Genomic DNA, 20,563 nt, shown 5'->3' with positions numbered 1-20,563 from the left:
TTGCTCAAGAAAAACAGACATTCACAACACAGTGACCCAAATTTACTAAATTGTCCAGACTTAGTATCTCTGGGTCCAACTGATAGTGTCAAAGCAGTGTAACAGCAGGAATGACTGGATGTACCAGGTGTCCAAAACAAAGGGAGCACTTATCCTAATGAAACCGGAGTCTTCTTGTGCGATCGGGGTCTGCTGTGTGGTGGCTAGGGTGCATGGATCGCATATGACTAACTTACTTTTTTCTTTGTGTGGCTCTCGGGACCATTCCTGCCTTTGTTCCCTACAGTCAGATATGGGCTCTTTGCTCTTTGTGGAATATTAACCTGAAGAAAAACAGCATATGCCCCTGAGTGCTGCTTACACAGGTCCCTTCCTTTCTGGAAATGAAGCTCAAGGGCTCCCTGCCCAACTGCCTAAAGTTAATACCACCTCCTGCACTCACTAAGGCAATTTAAACCAAGCCCCAGCTCACTTTTTCCCCACAGATCCCCTGATGTTAGAGCACTCAGTGCACCTCTCATCAGGTGTGCCCAAACAGGTGGTAGGAGCCCGCCTCTCCCTAGGGCACTGGGACAGAACACTGATAAACACTATTGAGTCACTGCTAATAATAAGCCTTTGTTGTAAGCCCCATTTTGAGAGTTTATTTTTCCTTTAAACGTGCTGGGATGTTGGGGGCTTGTGGACAGCTGCTAGACCCTTTCCTGGGGTCAGCTGCCTTGAGCAAAGGACTCCCAGCCAGATGGCCATATTGCCTTCATATCAGCCCTGGGCACTTTGAAACCAAATCAGTTCCAGAGGGAACTGCCCAGCAAGCAGCTTACACTGGACTTTTTTTTTTTTTTTTGCTGCCACAAGCCTTGGCAAGCTCTAGATAACCCTCTGGCCATTTCCACCCAGGCCAGAGGGGGAGCACTTCCTGATGGCCCAGCAGAAGACCTGTGACTGGTACAAATACAAGTCTTCAATGCCATTACTAGTGATGGAGACTGTGCTGTGACTAGTATGAACACAGACCTTCATTTGCATAAGGAATGCCATGACTGGTGATGGAGACTGCGCCATAATTGTGTAAACACAGGTCTTCATTTATATGAGGGGATTTCCATGACTGGTGTAGACATCCTTGTCACTTCCCCTCTGGCTACATAAGCAGGCTGTTCAGCTTGCTTTGTGAGCAGCCTGGAGACCTGGCCCTGGTATGGCAGCAGCAGGTGCAATAAAGACCTCTCCAGTGCTCTACCTTGCCTACACTTGATTCTTGTCATTAGTAGAGAGACCAAGTTGGTAACAGGAAGAAAAGGAGCCAGGCTACTTGGAAGGTTGAGATGGGGGGGGGGGCGACGATTTTGGTTCATTTGAGGCCAGCCCAGACAAATAGTTTGCAAGACCCCACCTCCAAAATAACCAGAGCAAAATGGAGTGGAGGTGTAATAGCTCAAGCTGTAGAGTGCAAGTGTGAGGCCATGGGTTCAAATCCCAGTCCCACCAAAAAGAAAGAAAGAAAAGAAAAGAAGGAGCATCAGAGACGCAAGGAAACCAGGAGGGCAGCTGAGGCTATCCTGGCAGAAATTAGCAGCAGAGCCTCTCCTGTGACAATAGTGGCTCTCAGCATAAGCACCGTTAGCCAATTGAAGCTGATCAGGCTCCTGGTGGCAGAGGAAGTTGTGGCAAAAGTGGCAGCAGAGTGGTTCCCATGATGGGATGGCACGTCAGCAGGAGCAGCATCAGTACAGCCCACCTGTAGCAGTGAGAACAGAACTAACATCAGTGACCATTGGCCTGCAATGATGGTAAACAGCACAGGAGCAGTGGCAGTGGTGGTGACAGTGACCAGAGTTGAAGCTGTTACATTTGCTTGTCACTACATGAGCTGATACTGCTGACTGGAACTGGGCTGCAAGAGAAGTAACTCATACCCCACTTCAGGTGGTCAGCATCCTGGGCTCCAACCCCATCCCTCCAGGCAGCCCAGTGCAGCTCCAGCTGTCAAAGAGCCTCCACCTGACCTAGGGTTGTTACACTAGAGAGTGCCACTTGCACTACTTACTAGAATTACAAATAGCCACCAAGGGCCCAGAATAACTGGAGGAGCTTCTCCTGCCCCCCCATCCCCACCCCATGTCTACACCAGAAGGACCCCAGCCAGCTGGTTTGTGGCAGATGGACATTGTGGAGACTGAGGTAGTAGAGGGAAGGGGACCTTCTCATCCAGGTGACCAACCCACTGCTGACCCACCTCTCAATCGCCCTAAGAAAGGGGCCTGTCCAGGAGGATTCAGCCCTTGGCGACCCAGGGGCTCCTGGGCTGGACTCCAGGCTCTGTCCACCCATGGCTAGGCACCTGTGCAGTGAACCACTGGTATTTGGCAGTGAGAAAAGCCAAAGCCTTTCATGGGACGGTCATTGTCCCAGGTCAAGGAATTTTCCAATGCCATGTGCAGCTCCCCAGCAGGAGTCCTTAGTGGTCCTGGGAGGTGGGGACAGAGGGTAAGAACAAGAGCCTGCCTGCAGCACCTGGACCATTAGATGGTGGCAGCATGGGGTGGATCTTGGCAAGGGGGGAGACCCCAGCACTGTGACCTTTGGCTGCATGGACCTCAGCCCGTTCCCCCCATCCCCGCCCTCTGCTCTCTGCCAACTCGGCACAAACACTTCCTGCTGAGGGCTCTCCAGGCCCATAAATACTGCCAGCCTAGGAAGCTGACACTATAGCCCCTGGTCCAGGCAGGTAAGATCCCACGCCAGCTCAGAGGAGCACACAGAGGGACAGGAGGACATAGGGGTCACAGAACCCAGACAGTCCACAGCTAACTGGTGCAACACTCTTCACTCCTTGTGCTGGACCTTGGCTTTCCTTCTGGAAAATGGAAGCACAGTCCTTCTCTTAGGAGAATGTGCCTGGGTGAGTCCCTGCCTCTGAAGGTCTGGACCCCTCTTCTCAGTACAGGAGAAAGAAACTTCCCCCAGAAGGAGAAAGAAAACCAGCTCCTTAAAGAAAGGCGGGAAGGGCAACGCTCACTCAGGAAGGTTCCAGAGAAGGGTTCAGGTACCATGTGGGACAAAGTTTAGGCCAGGGGTACCTTGATCTGGGCCTCCAGGGGTGTGGGACACAGTTGGTGCCACCATCCAACTTGACAAGCAGCCACCCTGCCAGCTTGGACTCCTGGGTTCCAGGGAGCTCACAGACACCACCCTGGCTCTGGGTACTGCTTCTGTGCCAGGTCTTCTGTGTGTGTCCATCTGCCAGGTACCACAGGCCTCACTGGAATGTACTCATCACCTATGTCCCAGAAGCCTCTGCGCCGTGTGGTTGTGACTGGGGGCACCCACGGCAATGAGATGTCTGGTGTCTACCTGGTCCAGCACTGGCTACAGGACCCAAGGGAGCTACAGAGACCCAGCTTCTCTGCCATGCCTGTCCTGGCCAACCCTGAAGCTGTAGCTACCTGTTGTCGCTACATTGACTATGACCTCAACCGCGCCTTCACCAGCACCATACTCAAGTGAGTGCCAGTTCACCCAGCCCATAGCAGGTGCTGTATCTTCACCAAAAGCCTCCCCTTTGCTCTCACTAACCTCTGCCCCTTAGAGAAATCCACATCAATGTCACCACCTCCAGGAAGCCCTTTCTGACTGCAAGCTGGACCAGGGGCCCTCTGGGTATCCCAGATCCAGAGCTTCCTTCAGATCAGCCTCACAGGCCAGGTTTACCTGTCCTGTGCCCCAACTACTGTTCATGCCTCTTTATCATGGGTGTTCACTGAGCCCCAGGCCAGGCTCTGGCCAGCTGGAGTGAGAGACTGGAAAATAAGACCAAGGTATAGTCTCAGCTTATTGGGACACAGAGGAAGAAACCAGCAGGCAAATGCAGGTGTGTAGGGTTACATAAAGCATCCAAACTGAGCTGGTGCGGATGGCTCACACCAGTAATCCTAGCTACTCAGGAGGCAGAGATCAGGAGGATTGCAATTCAAAGCCAGCCCCAGGCAAATAGTTCATGAGACCCTATCTCCAAAATACCCAACACACATACAAAAAGGTTGGTGGAGTGGCTCAAGTGGTAGAGCACTTGCTTGCAAGCAGGAAGCCCTGAGTTCAAACCCCAGTACCACCAAAAAAAAAAGGATCCAACCTGGCCAAGAGCAGTCAGGGAGGAGGTGGGTGCCTCAGCCAAGCCCCAAAAGATGAGTAGAAGTTAGCCAGGTGAGACAAGGAGAGAAGGGATTTCCAGTGCAAAGGCCTGACAGTGAGACCAGCATGGTGTCTGGGAAGTGTGTCTGGAATGACAGCAGGCAGGCAGGGTTGAGCTCAGGGCTGGGACCTTATGGGGAAGTGGGGAGCCAATGACCACGGTGCACAGAGCAGGCACAGCCACACGAGCTGAAGGAAGGGCCTCTCGCCAGCAGTGTGAGGCTGACCCTCCTACATTTAAACTACTGGAGACCCATTGACACACTGGGGGCTGGTGTCCCTTGTTCCTACCCCCACAGTTCCAAGGCCACCCCGGATGATCCATATGAGGTGAGAAGAGCCCGAGAGCTGAACCAGCTGGTGGGGCCCAAATCTTCAGACCAGGCCTTCGACTTTCTCCTCGACCTGCACAACACCACGGCCAACATGGGCGCCTGCCTCATCTTGGAAAGCTCCTATAGCATCTTTACCCTGCACTTGTGCCACTACCTAAAGGTGGCCGGGGTTCCCTGACACAGTTCCCAGAGGGTGGAGAGAGGAGTAGGGGAGGGGCAATGGCAGTGCTACCTCTGCCTGGCCTTCTGGAATTCCCATTAGAGAGGGGGCCAGAGTGGATGGCAACCTGGGCTTCCTGCACACTTCTCTTCCCTGCCTCAGTTTCCCCTTTAAAGTAGGCCTGGAGCACTGACCTGCCTGCCTCACCCGCAGCTGCAGAATCCTGACCTGTCCTGCTGCGTCTTTCAGTACCTGTTTTCCAGGAAGGAGTCTTTGGGCTTGGACTCAGTGGCCAAGAATGGACTGAGTGGGCCAAGAGCTCTGGAGAAGTGGGCGGGGCCAGCAGGGAAGAGGGGAGGGGCCGGATGAGGGGTGGGGTCGGGGGCGGAGTTAGGGGAGGGGCCTCCCAGAGAGCGGGTGGCAGGTGGGGAGGTTCTGAGGCCTGGTGCCCGCAACCCCCTGGAATGCCAGCTTGACCCTTCCCCTCCCTGTCCCCAGCCCTGGAGCTGGGCCCCCAGCCTCAGGGGGTGCTGCGGGCCGACATTTACTCCCAGATGAGAGCCCTGGTGATCTCTGCCATGGACTTTATCGAACTCTTCAACCAGGGTGAGACCCCGCAATGTTTGTGGGAAACAGGTCCAGAGGTGAGAGCTGGCACCAAGGAACTGGGAGTGAGGCACAGGCTCTGACACCCAGTCTCCGCCACAGGCACGGCCTTTCCTGCCTTTGACATGGAAATATACAAGACCTTGGACAGGGTAAACTTTCCCCTCACGGAGGATGGGGCCCTGGCTGGCACCATACATCCCCAGCTACAGGTTGGTGTTGGGTGGGGAAGTCTGAGGATACAAATTTGGGGGTGTCAGGTAAAACGGGCCCAGAGGGAGGGAAAAAGCCTCCCGCAGGGCTCCCAGCAAAATCAGGATCGGGAGCAGGACAGGAGGCTGGCTGCAGTCCCCAACTCCGCCCCTGCTGTCTTCCCTGGAGCCCCCTTACTCAGGCCTGGCACTGGGGACCACAGAGGTGCCTGTGGAGGGACTCCTCAACAGTGGCTGCCCAGGAAAAAGACCTTTCTCCCTAGTCCAGGGCAAAGGTCACAACCCCAGTAACCTTGACCTTGGCTCTTCCCAGGACCAAGACTTGGAGCCACTGAAGCCTGGTGCGCCCATCTTCAAATTATTCAATGGTGAGGACGTGCTCTATGAGGGAGACTCCACTGTTTTCCCCTTGTTCATTAATGAGGCTGCCTATTATGAGAAGCACTTGGCCTTCATGAAGTCTGAGAAAATCACGATCTCTGTGCCCGCCTTGTCTGCGCTGACCTCTGCCTCCACCCTGGCTCTTTAACCCAAGGCCCACCTCCCCTGCCGCAGCTCCCCATCTGAACAGTGGGTCCTGAGGCACAGTTCCGAGCCAGGATCCCTTTGCCTTCTCTGTGCACCATGTTCCTTGCCAGGCCCCAACCTCAGGTCTCAGTTTCCCATGCTATAAAATGGAAAATGCCCAGGGAGCCATGCTTCCTGTCCTTTGTCTCACGTGGCCTCTCTCTGATTAGGGAAGTGGATGGAAGAAGGGAGGGCTGAGCACAGGATCCAGGACAGGTTTGGCCTTTACATGCTGTGTGTTCAGTTGTCCACATGTGCCTGGGGGAAGATCCCACAGTATGGAGGAGGAACTAGAGAGGGGCTTCCAGAATAGCCCACAACCCAGAGAGGCCCCCAGTCACCCTACAGTCCTAGGCCAGAGGGTGAGTGTGGGGAGAGCAGAGACATGTAACCATGTATGTGCACACACATGTGCTCTTTGGGTTGTGTGTGTGTGTGTGTGTGTTTTCCCAAGTGCATCTTGGGCGTTCTAGATGGATCTGTATGCAGTTGGGCACATGGCCCAGATGTGCATTTCCAGGTGGCGTTACAGGTGGCGGCATAGGGGGAGTCAGGCTGGGGGGAAGGGTACACCCAGGACAGCTGTCCAGCTGTGGAGGTACTGGGAGAAGGCACCTTGGGGTGGGGCAGAGAGAAGTCCTAATAGGAAAGCTGAGGTTCCCTACAGCACCTCAAGACCTCTGCCACCACAGATCCCCCATGCTGGTGTCAGGGAGGGAGCCAGCAGGGGGCCCACTGCTGGGATCCCCTCAGTCTACAGCAGCACAAGGATGGAAAAATGGGGTCTGGCTGGAGCCCTACCTCCTCCTGCCCACACCCCCCTGAAATGAATCCCGCTCAGGCTTGGCTGGGCAGGCGGGGATGCTGGAGCCATCACTCTGTCTTCTTGTAGCCTTACTCCCTGGGCCTCTGCAGCCCCCACCTGGCCCATTCATCTCCCTGCGGCCAAGGCTGCCACACTGCCTCCTGGTATTGAGCGGTGAGATGAGAAGGTGTGAAGAAAACAGGGGCACCAGGGACAGGCTGGCAGGCAAGATGGATGAGGGGGCAGGGGGCCAGGAGGTGCCTCCGGCAGGAAGGGCAGGCTAACCAGGGTGGGAATGTACGTGCAGGAAGGTATGCTTGTGGGGTGTGTGTATGTGTGTGTGTGTGTGTGCGTGCGTGTGTGTGTGTGTGTGTCTGTGCACACCCTGTGTCTGTGTGGTGATTCTGTGTATACAGGAGATCAGATGTGTGCACCCCCCATGGTGGCCAGTCAATGGGCATGTGTGCTGGTGTATCAGTGTGCTCGTGTGGGTGTGGAGTTTTTTCCCCATCATCACACGGTTCAAAGGTGTGCACACACATGTCAGAAGCTAACAAAACCCCATGTGCGCTCTGCTCCTGGGAGTCATCTAGGATAGAGGAGCCCCCCCAAGTCTCCATCTCTCCTTTTCCCCATCTACCACACTGGGACAGGGTAGTATGGCCACACTTGACTGGTGACTGCTAGGACCCTCCATCTTGCACAGAGCACCCCTCATCTTGCCTGACCTCAAGCCCCAGAGTTGACGGCAGCACCATTCACACATCTGTGTGGGGGTCTGAAGGCACATGCCTTCCCTGCCCTCTAACTCTTCTTGCGGGGTCATACACACTGTCTCGAAACCCAACAACAACCAGTTCTGCAGGTGCAGGGGACTGAGCCAGTTGGCATCCCTGAGGGGCAGGTCTGAGGTCACACTAAGAGAGAAGCAGACCCTCCCCCTTAGCTCCTGCTCCTGCATGCCCCTGCCAGGAATCGTAGTCTCTATCAACCTGACATGCTGGCAGTAGACTCTGGGGGAATGCCTGGGGTTTTCCCTCTTGGGGTGGACTATAAACTAGGAGTCCAGCCAGGTGACCCACTCTGGGCCACTTGGCACAGACCCACTGGACAAAATGCACCCTCAGTCAAAGGACTGGCGCTGTCCTAGGGCAAACCCACTCCTCTGTCTTCCCGAATGGCGATGATGCTTCTGAGCCAAGACAGGTGGGGGAGGCCCAGAGAAGGTACTCACTCAGGCTGAGAAGGCACCTACCCAACTGTCTCTGAGGCAGGCCAACCCAAGTGTCTCCATTCACACCCTGATGAGGACCCCAGGGAAACCATGACCCTAGGGCACTGCCCCTGGCTCCAGACACAGAGAGCTTACTGCTCCAGACCAGGCAGGACCATCCCAGGCAGAAAGACTATGTACTGAGGTCAGTTAGGGAAACTGAGGCACAGGGACTTCCAGTGACCTTCTTGTATTGTCCAGCTCGTGGGGCTAAGCTGTCAGAGGACCGGAACTTCATCCCACCCAGTCTGGGGGTTCTTATGTGCCACACTCTCTGCTGCAGTCCCCTTATATTTCCTGCTTAAAGACCTCCCCTCACTGCCCTATAGCAGGCCAGGGGTCTGGGACCTGGAAGAGGGGGGAGTGCCGCCTCTGCCATTCAGCCCTCAGCTGCTGCTCCACTGTGGCCTCCCAATCTCCCCGAGGCCCCAGCCCCTCCAGCCAGCCAGGCCTGGGCCCCTGTGGACACACCAGCCTGTCTGCAAGATGGGCACCCCACCCCCACCTGCGCCTGGGCCCATTGATCAGGAATGGCTGGGGGGCTCTTAGCAGGGGAAGGGAGGGAGTTGGGGAGGGAGGACTGGGAGAGGACAGAGGGGGATTTGCAACGTCAGAACCTTCCCACCTGCCCCCTTCCTGAATGTGCCCGCCCCTGGAGCTGGACAAGCCCAGCTGGTGACCCAAACCCAGACACTATAGTCAGAAGGTGGCTTGGAAGAGCCCACACACACCCCAGATCCAGAGCCTTGCCCACGGAGACTAGGTGCTCAGCTTTGGGGGAGAACCTTAGCCAGGGGATGTGGACAGAGAGATATCCAGGAGGGGACAATCCTGCAGACGCTGGTGACCGTGCGTGCCCAAGAGCTGAGCCGTGGTGCTGAGTGGACTCACGATCAGGAGCGGCTGCGCATCCCTCCCTGCAGAGGGGGCACCTTGGGTGGCGGCTGCAACCTAGTCCCAGCTTTGAGGGTTTCTCCAGGAGCCAGGCATCCAGCCGTCCCCATGGCAGGTATGGTATGGGCATGGGAGGTGGCCTCATGGGTGAGCTCAGGCTCTAGGGTGAGTGGGGCAGGACAGGGACCAGGGCCTGGGTAAGAAGGTGGGAAGGGGGTGGATTCCTGAATACCCAGGCTGCGTCTTGGGTCCCACTGTACAGGGCTGATGGATGGACTCACAGCCTCTGAGGTGCAGTTATGGGGGTTAAGAGAGGCAGAGGGACCCAGCCACTTCTGGGAGATGAGAGCCTCTTCAGGCATGTATGACTTTGTGCCTGTCCCTTGTCCTCTCTGGGTAGCAGTCACTTGAGCATCAGTAGGGGCTGGACAAGGGACCTCTAACCTGGCTTCTAGAGTGACAGAGCAGAGGGTGGACTCTCCCCACCCCCCAGAGTTCCTATAACAGCAATACATGGACTAGAAAGAGCAGGGGCTGAGCTTCTAGAAGACCTGAGGCCAGTGACCACCTACAAAGTCCCAGATGCAGGGAGGCCAGAGTCCTTATCTCTTGGGACCCGTCTCCCCTGCCCCTGGGGACTGGTGAGGTCTCCCCACCCTGCAGGCAGCTGATTAAGGGGCAGATGCCCCTCTGATGAGCTGGCCCTAGGTAGTGGAGGAAATCAGCCCATCCAACCCTTCTGTCCCAGGCTCCTCACACTGGCGTCACCCCTCCCTCTCAGAGACCCTCCACCCTCCAGACTACAGCAAACCCAGGGGCCTTAGGGAAGAACCAGTCCTCATGGTGGGTCTCAGGGCTACTGGAGACATGGCGGAGCCCTGGGCCCCACACACGCTACAGGTTCCCACCAAGTGCCCGCCCCAGCGTTAGGGGCCTCCCTGGGATTCTTCCTTCACTCATCCGTCCATCTGTCCAACACCCAGCATTCCCCGCTGCTCAGGGGATCCCATGATCTTTCCATTGAGCATGTATCCCACAGACACTTGCCCGGGGACTGCTGGGAATGGAAACCTTGTCCCCTGACTCCTGGACCCCATGGCTATGGTTCCACCAGGTCCTCAGCCTTTTGTGGGGCTGCTACAAAGTTATCACTATGGTTTTCAGAGTTCTTTTCCATTTTAAAATTTTTAGTTGTAAATCACATTTAGCATAAATTATACCATTTTAACTGTTTTTTTTTTTTTTTGATACTGGGGTTTGAACTCAGGGTCTTGCATTTGCTAATCAGGCAAAGCCTTCCACTTGAGACACGCCCCCAGTTCATTTTTAACCATTGGACATTAGGTATAAAAGTTAGTACAGTCACATCCTGGGACACTCATCAACACCATCCTTCTCCAGAATCTTCTTGCATCTTGCAAAACTGAAACCATGCCCCGCTAAACCACGCCTCTATTCCTCTCCCAGCCCCGGCAACCACCATTCTACTTTCTGCTTCTATAGATTTGACCTCCCTAGGTACCGCTCATGAGTCCCAAGGTACAGCATTCATTTGTCCTTTTCTGCCTGGCTTATTTCTCTTAGCAAAATGTCCTCAGGGTTCCTTCATGTTTCAGCAAGTGTCAGAATGTCCTGCCTTTTGAAGAGTAAATAATATTCCATTGTGTATCTACTCCACATTTTACCTATGCACTTGTCTGTCAGTGAGCACTTATATTGCTTTGTACATTTTAGTTATTGCAAATAATGCCATGAACATGGGTGTAAAATATCTTTGTTTAGGATCCTGCTTTCAATTCTTGCTGGGTCATCTTGTAATTCTGTTTTGAGGATCTGCCAAACTGTTTCCATAGCTGCTGCACATTTTCCCTTCCCACCCACAGTACACAAGTGTTCCAGTTTCTCCCCATCCTCACCAGGGCTTTTCTGATCTCTGGTTTTCTTTCTTTTTTTTTTTTTCTCATACCCTCGTAATGGATATGAATGATATTTTATTGAGGTTAGCATTATTTTTTTAAATTGAGGGGTGACGATGGCCAAGCTTTTGGCCATTGCTTGTATTGCTGATGGAAAGACCCATGTCTGTAGGGAAAATGAGAGAAGAGCACAAGGGTTAGAATGGGTTTCCAGCGGCAGGATCTGGGCAGGTTTCAGGGTCTGGGTTGATGATTACTGTGGACTGGGGTCTCCCCTCAACCCTGCTCTATTTCAGCAGCCTCAGGTGGTGGTGGGGTCTCCTCAGAGCTTGGAAAGACCCCACCCTCTCCCTGAAACCTCACTTATAACAAACAGTTGTCACTTATGAAAGGCCTACTGTGCACCAGGCCTGTGTCGTTACCAATCCTCACACTAGTCCTATCGGGAGGATCTTAAGAACCCCTGTAACAGATGGGGAAACTGAGGCTCCAGGAAGTGAAACGATTTACCTAAGACCATAGTTGACTCAAAAATTCCTTGCTGAGGCCAGGCATGGTGGCTCACGCCTGTAATCCCAGCTCCTCAGGAGGTAGAGATAGGAGGATTGAGACCCCATCTCAACAAATAAGCTAGGTGTGGTGTTGTGTGCCTGTGATTCTAATTACATACATAGAATCACGGTCCAAGGCTGGCCCCAGGAAAAAATTCGAAACCCTGTCTGAAATGAACTAAACCATTAAAGGGCTGGGGTGTGGCTCAAGTGGTAGAGCACTTGCCTAGCAAGCTCAAGGCCCACAGTTCAAACCCCAGTACCGCCAAAAAAAAAAAAAAAAAGAAAAAAAGATGGGCCCTGTCTCCACCCTCCAGAAGTTTGCTGGGAAAAACTTTTTAAGTGGACATGGACCTCACAGAGTGATGCTGCCTGAGGGACAATGGGAGCACAGGCCTGCTGGGCAGGCAGGGATTCCTGGTGGAAGCAGCACATGGGTGCCTCATGCAGGGTGATGACTGGCTGGGTGATAAGCATGGGTGGGTGAGGCAACTGGGGCCCACACTTTCATCTTCTCTCCCCAGCGTTCCTGTCTGCTGGCCTCAGTGTACCTGCACCCTCGGAGACCTACTCCCTGCCCGTGCCCAGCTCCAGCTGGGAGCCCCAGCTGCAGACACCGTTCCCGTCAGGACTCTGCACCACCTCAGCAGAGGCCCAAGCTGTGGCCGAGCCCACTGGACAGGGCCCCAAGAACCCACGTGTGTCCGGCGTGACAGTTCAACTGGAGATGAAGCCTCTGTGGGAAGAATTCAACCAGCTGGGCACTGAGATGATTGTGACCAAGGCAGGCAGGTGTGGCCCTGGGCAGTGGAGCAGGGCGTGGGCCAGGTCCGGGGCCAGCGCAGATTGCTGAGAGCCTCTTCCCTCTTGCAGGAGAATGTTCCCCACCTTCCAGGTGAAGATTCTGGGCTTGGACACGCTGGCTGACTACGCCCTGCTCATGGACTTCATCCCACTGGATGACAAGAGATACAGGTCTGGGGCAGGCCAGGGGAGCAGGCTCACACCTGGGGTGCTGAGACCAGGAACTGGACCTCCCACTTCCAGGGCAATGCCAGGGAGGTCCATTCTGGGGCAATAACCTGATGGCAGGAGGGAGCCCAGCTTAGGCAAAAGGCTAGCCTGTGGCAGGCAGGGTGGTCTAGCTCAAGACAAGCCAGGTGCAGTCACAGGGAACCCAGGGCCCAACCAACGGTGTTCTCTCAGCCTCATTTTGCCATCTAAAAGATGCCCACCATGGGGCTGGGATGGAGCATGCATGAGTCCCTGACTTTGATCTCCAGCACCAAAACAAAAAACCCCAAAAGATGTGTACCAGACCAGTGATCAGTGATGGGTCAGTTGCAGCCTCTTCACCCACCAGCCTTGGTCAGGCTTGGCTCTGGGTGGGAGCAGCCCTGACACCTTCCTCTGCTTCCCAGGTATGCCTTCCACAGCTCGGCCTGGCTGGTAGCAGGCAAGGCTGACCCTGCTACACCTGGCCGTGTGCACTTCCACCCAGACTCACCGGCCAAGGGCGCCCAGTGGATGCGTCAGATCGTGTCCTTTGACAAGCTCAAGCTGACCAACAACTTGCTGGATGACAATGGCCACGTGAGTCCCCAGGCCACAGTGGGAGATGGACCAACCAGGCATAGGGGCCTGGACCTGACTCTGCTGAAGCCTGGAGCCAGGCCTGCAGTGCCCAATGGTCTTGGTGCCTGCTGCTGACAGCCAAGGCTGTGGGGGAGGTGGTGAACTCACTAAGCTGGGGGTTAGATAACACAAAGCACTGACCAGGTTGTGGGGAAGAGGGTTGTGGGCAGGATAAAGTTCCAGCAGATACGGTCCTCACTAGGGAGAGGATAAGTGTATGGAGTGTCTAGCACAGGCCGGGTCTGTCACAGTGCTGGAAAACAGTGCTGCTGACACTTCATGAAACAAACATCTCTGCCTGGTGGGGCTGGAGACAGATGGCAAAATAGGAATCCAGCAAACACTGGTATGTGGTCACAGACAGTGATAAATGGCAAGGAAAGGAACCAGGGAAGGGGCAGAGATGGACCCAATGAAGCCATATTTGAACAGAGATCAGAAAGAAGTGGATAGTGCATATGAGAGAGCCAGGGGACAGAAAGTGCAAAGGCCCTGAGGCCAGAGTGTGGGGTGAGTCAGGGGAACTACAAGGAGTCCTCATGTGGTTAGAGTGGAGCAAGGAGAGGATGGCGAAGAAGAAAGCCATGGCCAGGGCTGCTGGACGACACTGGCTTTTCCTCACGGTGGGGTGGGAGCCCAGGAGGGTCTGGAGCAGGAACTATGTGATGTGTCTTGCCAGGACTGCTGTGAGGAGAACAGGCAGAGGGCAGAGGGGTGAGCTGGAGGCAGCAGTAGCTGAGGACTCAGGTGAAAGATATGACTGGTGACTGGCTGGGTGGCAGTGAGGCAGTGGGTAGGACAGGTGGTCAGATTCTGGATAGGTTCTGGGAAGTATGGTGGTGTCTACATCCCCAGGAGCTCCAGCAATGGTAACGGTGGTGACACCGACAAATGACAGGATAGGTAAAGCTACGGGTGGGCTGTGGGGTGAGAACACAAGGATGCTCAGACTCAAGTTCAGCCCTGCTCTGCCATTCATGAGAGCGGAGGTGGGGGCTGGGGGCGTAGCCTGAGTGGAAGAGTGCCTGCCCAGCAAGCGCAAGGTCCTGAATGCAATCTCTGGAACCGCCAAAAAATACAAAAAGGAAGTCAGAGGAGGCGGGCTCAGGGGGGTCTCCTGACACGGGAGAAGGGCTTCAGGCTCAGGGAGGGTGCACTGTGGCCTCCCTCAACTGCTGCCCACCACTCCACACCCCGCCCCCAGATAATCCTCAACTCCATGCACCGCTACCAGCCCCGTTTCCACGTGGTCTTCGTGGACCCTCGCAAGGACAGCGCTCGCTACGCCCAGGAGAACTTCAAGTCCTTCGTCTTCGCGGAGACCCAGTTCACGGCTGTGACGGCCTATCAGAACCACCGGGTGGGTTGGTCAAGTTCACAGTGGCCAGTTGCCAGCCCATCTCACACGGATGGACATCCCCACAGGCTCTGGAGTTCCTGGGATAAGGGGACTGCTGACAGAGGGCTCAAGGGGGACAGGATGACTGAGTCTGCACCCCACAGACCTCGATGCCTCAGGTCAGTCCATAACTGCACTTTCTCTTCTGTAGATCACCCAGCTGAAAATCGCCAGCAACCCTTTTGCCAAGGGTTTTAGAGAGAGTGACCTGGACTCCTGGTACGGTCTGGCCCCTGCTGTCTACCGCTGCCCTAACCCCAGCCCTGCACCCTACCCCAGGCAGTTTCTAAGGCCTCCACTCTTGATGTTGTTTCAAGGTCACGCCCTCTGACTTGCCCTAGGGTCCCACCACCTGGCTGACCATGGTCTCAGGCCAGGGCTCCTCCCCTTGACCCCAGCCCCCATTCCTGCTTGCCCCATCTTCAGGCCGGTGGCCTCACGGCCCCTGCTCAGCATCCCAGCCCGAAGTCGCAGCAGTCTGGCTCCCTGCCTGCTGAGGGGCTCCACCAAGCGGGAGAAAGGTAAGGCCCAAGCCCAAATACAGAGGGTAGGGCTTCAGGGCCTCCAGGAAGGGGCTTCAGCCTGCTCAGCAAATCCACTGGGCATCTGTGGACACAAGGAGGCAGAGATTCCTACGACAAAAGGAGGCTCAGAACAGGGACGAGGTGTGAGAACAGAGGTTGCGTTGCCAGGTGAGCTTCCTGGAGGAGGTGGCTCCAGAGCCACCAGGAAGGACCAGGAAGGGTTTGAACAAATGGCAGGGGGACCAGGCAGAGAGAGGAAGCAAGAGTGAAGGCTCAGACAGGCCAAGACGAGACAACTTGGGATAGGAGGGGCAGGAAGGCATGGGGCAGCCTGGGATGGGGACTGAGGATGTAAGAACAAGCCTAGGGTTCACTCAGATCATTCCCTCTCAGACCCCAACAAAGCTTCAGCCTCCACCTCCAAGACCCCTGCCCGGCTCCATCATCAGCTGTTACCCTCTCCTGAAGCCCTGCTGGCCCCAGCCACCTACAGGCCCCTCACTTACCAGGGCCTTTACCCTGGAGCCCCAAGCCCTCTTGGAATTCCACGGGGCCGACCCACACCATACCCCCTCCCCAGCATCCGTGGTGATGGGGATCAGGGAGGCCTGACTCTCCCAGCTGGGCTGGGGCTCCTGTCCCCCACTGCCACATGCCTGGGACCTAGCCAGGACTCTCAGTGATGTCGGACGTGCTGTGGAAGACCTCCTACCCTGGACCCCTCACCCAGAATAGGAATCAGCCTCTGCCCCGACTCCTTCAGCCTCACCCCTACAGAGATCCCCTCTCACAAGGTCAACAGGCCAGCTGGTCCTTAAGAGGAAAGCTACCTGCTCTGTCCAGCAAGGCCAGGGCCATGCCAGGCTTGAAACCAGGCCTCCCACCTCCCACCCCAGCAACTGTGAATCCTACCCTGGGGTGGCTCCTCCAAACCTCGCTTCACCTGTCTCTTCCCCACCCCCAACATTAAACCATTTGGCATGGGTAGTCAGAGCACCTTCTGTCCTGGGGAAAGGGAGGGGTCCAAGAACTCCCAAAATCGACGGTAGGAGTAGGCATCCCAAAAGCTGGGTCAGGTGGCACCTCCATCCCCAAGAGCACACAGTGACGGTTTCCGTGGTGACGCCAGCCAAATGACAGAGCTGCACTTAACTCTGTGAAGGAGGCTGGGGTTCCGGTTCCCTGCTTTGTGAGCCCATCCATATGAGGGCCGAAAGTGCGGCTGAGAGGCGCGGACCCTGCTCAGTCACACAGCAAAGCACAGGGAACGGACAGCACCTGCCATTCCACCTTTAAGTTCTGTGCACGAGGCTGGCCGTCTGGTCCTCGAGGGGCCAGGATTCGGTGAAGGTTGCAGAACCACGGTTAGGAAGTGACCACAGAGGCCAGAGGAAGGGAAGCAGAGACTTGGGGATCCCATCAAGACCTCAGGAGGAGGGAAGAGCCCGGGCGCCCTGTGGCTGGACAGGTCTCAGGGAATAAGACTGCAGGCGGCGCGTGCCGCCCGGTCCTCGGCCCCCTGTAGACGGCGCCCCGGGGATCCGACTTGGCACATTCCGGAGCTCTTCCTGTGAGCCCCTCCAGGGAGGAACGGGCACCCAACCGGCAGACCCTGAACAGCCATGCACCCCAACTCCACAGCCCCGCGGTCAGGAGGACCCAGGCAGGCCATCCAGGTGTTCAGGCAAAACACTCCAGACTGCCAGCCGCGTTCTAGGGCCCTTCCTCGAAAGCCACGCCCCTAGCGGGCAGCTCCCCACCGGAAACCCAGTCTGTCTAACGACGCCCCTTCCGGAAACGCCCCCACGAGTTGGCCGCAAGGTCACGCCCCCATCCCGTGTTGTGAAGATTCAGCCTCAGACCACGCCCCTAACACAACCCTATTGCCTCTAAGGCCCCGCCCCCTGCCGTAATTCACTGTATCGCCGGCTTCCGGCTCCCGCGCAGGCCCCTCCCCGCCGCCCTCCGGCCCCGCCCAGTTCCGCCAGAGGCCCCGCCCTGCAGCAGCCCCTTTGCTTGCCCACGGGGCGGGGCGTCTCGGGCCGGCTTCTGTTTCGTCCGCCTGGGGGCGACAGACCCTGGCGCCAGCGCGCTGCCCTGCCTTCCTCGCCGGCCGGCGCCTTTCTGGTCCCTGCTGCCCGAGACATGCCGCCGGACTGCCTGTCCGCGGAGAGCGAGCGGCGCTGCCGGCGGCTGCTGGCAGAGTCCACCGCCCGGCTCCGCGCGCGGCCCGCGGCGGCCGCGGTGCTCGTGCCGCTGTGCCTAGTGCGCGGGGTTCCCGCGCTGCTCTACACCCTGCGCTCCAGCCGCTTGGCCGGGAGGCACAAGGGCGACGTCAGGTACAGCGGCCGGGAACTCCCCTCCGCGGGAGGCCCCAGGGAGGCAGGGACCAGGGGCAAGGCAAGCAGCCTCTCAGAGCCTCGGGTTCCGCTTCTGTGAAATGGGTCTGGGAAGAACCCGTTCGCCCGCGGCTGCGGCGAGGACTCAGCGACCCTTGTCCTTCCGCGCCGGCTCACCTCTCCGGGTGGCGTCCCGGCGCTCGCCACCTCGGACTAACCCTTCTCTCTGAACTTTTACCTTTCCAAAAAGGCATGGCTCCGCTCCCTACCGGCTTCTGCGGAGAATAGAGTCGGGTCCCGGAGCCCAGGACGGACGCTGGGCAGGGCTGCTCCCCTCCCACCTTGGCTCCTCCCCCAGAGAGAACTGAGGACACCCTGGGTCAATGTCATACCCCTGGGACACCATAGGCAGAACTGGGGTGTCTGAGCCCCAAGATCTTACCTCTGCTGCCAGATCCTTATGTCCTGTCCAGCACCTCCCACAGTCTCTCTCCCTTTCCCTTATTGCCCCCGGAGGTAAATGTTCTCCTGAGGTCCTGTGACTTGTCAGGCCTCATAGAAGCAGAAGCAAAGGACGCTTAAGTAGGTCACTAGCCTTTTACCACTGCTTATCACTCTATCTATCCACGACCCCAAGAGCCCAGGGACCAGACTCCCTGTACCCATTCAGTTTCCCAGGTGGCAAGTGTGACCCCACAGACCAGGACGTGGTACACACGGCTTTGCGGGAGACCCGGGAGGAGCTGGGCCTGATGGTGCCTGAGGATCAGGTGTGGGGTGTCCTGCAGCCTGTGCATGACCAGGTGAGTCATGGCACCCTAACCCCATCACTCACTCTGTGCCTGCCCTGGGCTGGGACTCCAGGAACAAAGAGAGTGTCACAGACTCCTGCAGTCTTAGAGTTTGGAGGAGTGACCTGGCAGCTGCCTATTCCCTCACAGCACCTGGGGGAGACAGGAGGCTCTGGAGCTGTGGTGACTGTGGCCCTGGCGTGAAGGGATGAGCCAAGGGTCAGGGAAGGCTTCACAAGGCGGGCAGGCATGGACTCTGGACTTGAATGACAAGTGGGTGAGTTTAGGGTAGTATAGGGGAAGGAAAAAAGCTCTAAGCAAAAACAACAGTTTGCTTAGAGGTGTGAACAACAGGTCTAGTGCATTTGGGGCGCTGAGCCAGGCCCTAAAGGCTGATTCACGAATTAGGCCAAGGGCAAGGGCTGGTGGGCCTGCCATGACTACTGAAGGCCTCTGGATCTCATGGTCTTCCTCTCAGACTCCCCATCTCACAGCCCACCAAGTCTGTGCCTCCCCTGACTGCCCACCCTGCTCTCACCCTAGAGAAAGACCACCGTGGTACCAGTGCTTGCCAACGTGGGCCCACTGGATCTACAGAGCCTCAGGCCCAGCCCCGAGGAGGTGAATGTGGGGGAGGGGGACACCCAGGGACTGGGTTGCCCCACTGAGAGAGGACACAGTGGCTGGTCCACAGTCCATCCTCTCTCTGCTTTCTGCCCATAGGTGGATGAGGTGTTTGTGCTGTCTCTGGATCACTTGCTGCAGACACAGAACCAGGGCTATACTCACTTCTGCCAGGATGGCCACTTCAGATACACACTACCGGTCTTCCTGCATGGACCACACCGGGTCTGGGGGCTCACAGCTGTTATAACCCAGTTCACCCTGCAGCTGCTGGCTCCTGGCACCTACCAGTCCTACCTTGTCAGTCCTAAGCTACCGAGTGGCTGAGACCTGGCCCTACACAGGCCCTGCCAAGCTACTCTGGGACTGAATAAAATCTTTGACAACTCTGGGCTTTAATATCTTCCATGTGGAGGCCCTGACCTAGGGCCACCCCTGAGGCCTCTGGCTGGGGCTCCACCATCCAGTTACACATTCCACACAACAGGGGCATTTCCTGTGTGCCAGTCATTTCGTTTCACCCTCAACAGCTCTGCCTCCATGCTCTCCCTGCCTGGTGAGATTGGAATTCAAGGTGGGAAAATTCCTTGCTCAAGAGTTTAAACTGGGGCTCTCTGACTGGAACCCAGACTTGTTGCTGTTAGGCTGTACGTATCTCAGCCTGAATCTCCCATTCTCTCTTCTGTTCCTGGCTTGACCCTGTGTTGGGCTTTGGGACTCAAGCCAAGAATATAGTGCATCCACCCCTGCTGTTACCACAACAACACACACAACTTCTGCTGTGTTCCAGGTGCTGTGGGGGAGGAGGCACAACTGTGGACCTGCTAGATGCTGCCCTGCTCTCTGGAGGAGTGGGTGTTCAGTCTGGAGGAGACCTTAAACCAGGTCACACTGAGAATGACTGTACATTAATCAATCACAGCAGTGGAATTATATATCAATCATGTAGACCCACAACGTGACAGAGTCTGGGAGAGGTTGAGGGCTGCTGGGTGGGTGTGGCAGGGGAGAGATGTTCTGACCTTGACAGGGTGATATGGGCAGACTTCTTGGGCAGTATCAGCCAGGTCAATGGTGGAAAACACTAACTTTTCCTAAGGAAGAGTGGTAATCACTCCAGCAATAACTAGCTTCAGGCATGGCTGGATCCAGGAGCTTTGGGGGTCTCCCTTTCTCTTTTCACTGTGCTGGCCCCACTCTTAGGGGGTTGTCTGTAGTCCAGAGATGCTAGAGATGAGAAGAGGACAACAACTCTAGGATGGCACACACCAGCATCCCATCAAAAAGTAAACTGCTTCTTTTTCCCAGCCAGTCTAACTCGGAATTGTACTTCATTAGCCCGCCTTGGTCACGGGTCCTTTCTGGATTCCATCACATGGCCTGCTGGATTTAGAATACATTGAATGACAGGGCCTGGGACAGGCAACAAAAGTAAAAATAGACCAATGGGATTGCATCAAACTAAAAAAACCCTGCACAGCAAAGGAGACAACAGTAAAGAGACAGCCACAGGTGGGGAGAAATAGTTGTTAAATCCTCATCTGATAAAGAGCTAATATCCATATCATGATTCGATAGCAAGAAAGCAAATAGCCCAATTTTAAAAACAGGCAAAGGACCTAAACAGACATTTCTCAAAAGAAGACATACAATGGCCAACAGAAATGAGAGAAAAGAAATGGTCATTAAGGAAATGCACAGCAGAACCACAGTGAGTTGTCACCTCACACCTGTTAGA

General features: G+C 56.0%; 3 protein-coding genes and 1 long non-coding RNA gene across 9 annotated transcripts; 3 read left to right on the top strand and 1 right to left on the bottom strand.

Moving 5' to 3' along the window:
- Nucleotides 1-1,423: 1,423 nt before the first annotated feature.
- On the bottom strand, nucleotides 1,424-17,933 carry LOC141414876 (uncharacterized). Its single transcript, XR_012439830.1, has 2 exons — nucleotides 17,649-17,933; nucleotides 1,424-1,741 (listed from the first exon to the last, which is right to left on the bottom strand). It is a non-coding gene; the product is annotated as an uncharacterized lncRNA (long non-coding RNA).
- Acy3 (aminoacylase 3) lies at nucleotides 2,697-6,199 on the top strand. Of its 6 annotated transcripts, none has more exons than XM_074050330.1 (7): nucleotides 2,697-2,905; nucleotides 3,367-3,506; nucleotides 4,494-4,689; nucleotides 4,903-4,996; nucleotides 5,188-5,295; nucleotides 5,398-5,507; nucleotides 5,821-6,199. In XM_074050330.1, the coding sequence occupies exons 2-7, from the start codon at nucleotides 3,415-3,417 to the stop codon at nucleotides 6,034-6,036; spliced, it is 816 nt and encodes a 271-aa protein (XP_073906431.1). In that variant the 5' UTR covers nucleotides 2,697-2,905; nucleotides 3,367-3,414; the 3' UTR covers nucleotides 6,037-6,199. The 6 variants fall into 6 exon arrangements, with proteins under 6 accessions (XP_073906431.1, XP_073906413.1, XP_073906395.1 ...); XM_074050312.1 differs by having other exon boundaries at nucleotides 3,251-3,506; nucleotides 5,398-5,447; XM_074050294.1 differs by having other exon boundaries at nucleotides 3,251-3,506.
- Tbx10 (T-box transcription factor 10) lies at nucleotides 8,703-16,071 on the top strand. The gene is made up of 8 exons (XM_074050289.1): nucleotides 8,703-9,161; nucleotides 12,038-12,305; nucleotides 12,387-12,488; nucleotides 12,935-13,106; nucleotides 14,353-14,508; nucleotides 14,699-14,766; nucleotides 14,974-15,068; nucleotides 15,465-16,071. The coding sequence occupies exons 1-8, from the start codon at nucleotides 9,155-9,157 to the stop codon at nucleotides 15,752-15,754; spliced, it is 1,158 nt and encodes a 385-aa protein (XP_073906390.1). The 5' UTR covers nucleotides 8,703-9,154; the 3' UTR covers nucleotides 15,755-16,071.
- Nudt8 (nudix hydrolase 8) lies at nucleotides 17,136-19,213 on the top strand. Its single transcript, XM_020172865.2, has 4 exons — nucleotides 17,136-17,410; nucleotides 18,081-18,213; nucleotides 18,745-18,822; nucleotides 18,925-19,213. Exons 1-4 carry the CDS (start codon nucleotides 17,217-17,219, stop codon nucleotides 19,150-19,152), a joined length of 633 nt encoding a protein of 210 aa, XP_020028454.2. The 5' UTR covers nucleotides 17,136-17,216; the 3' UTR covers nucleotides 19,153-19,213.
- The last annotated feature ends 1,350 nt before the right edge of the window (nucleotides 19,214-20,563 follow it).

The sequence above is a fragment of the Castor canadensis genome, chromosome 1, assembly GCF_047511655.1.
Source record: "Castor canadensis chromosome 1, mCasCan1.hap1v2, whole genome shotgun sequence".
Lineage (NCBI taxonomy): Eukaryota > Metazoa > Chordata > Mammalia > Rodentia > Castoridae > Castor > Castor canadensis.
Note: the sequence above shows the minus strand (reverse complement) of the source record. Positions and strands in the feature narration are given on the sequence as shown.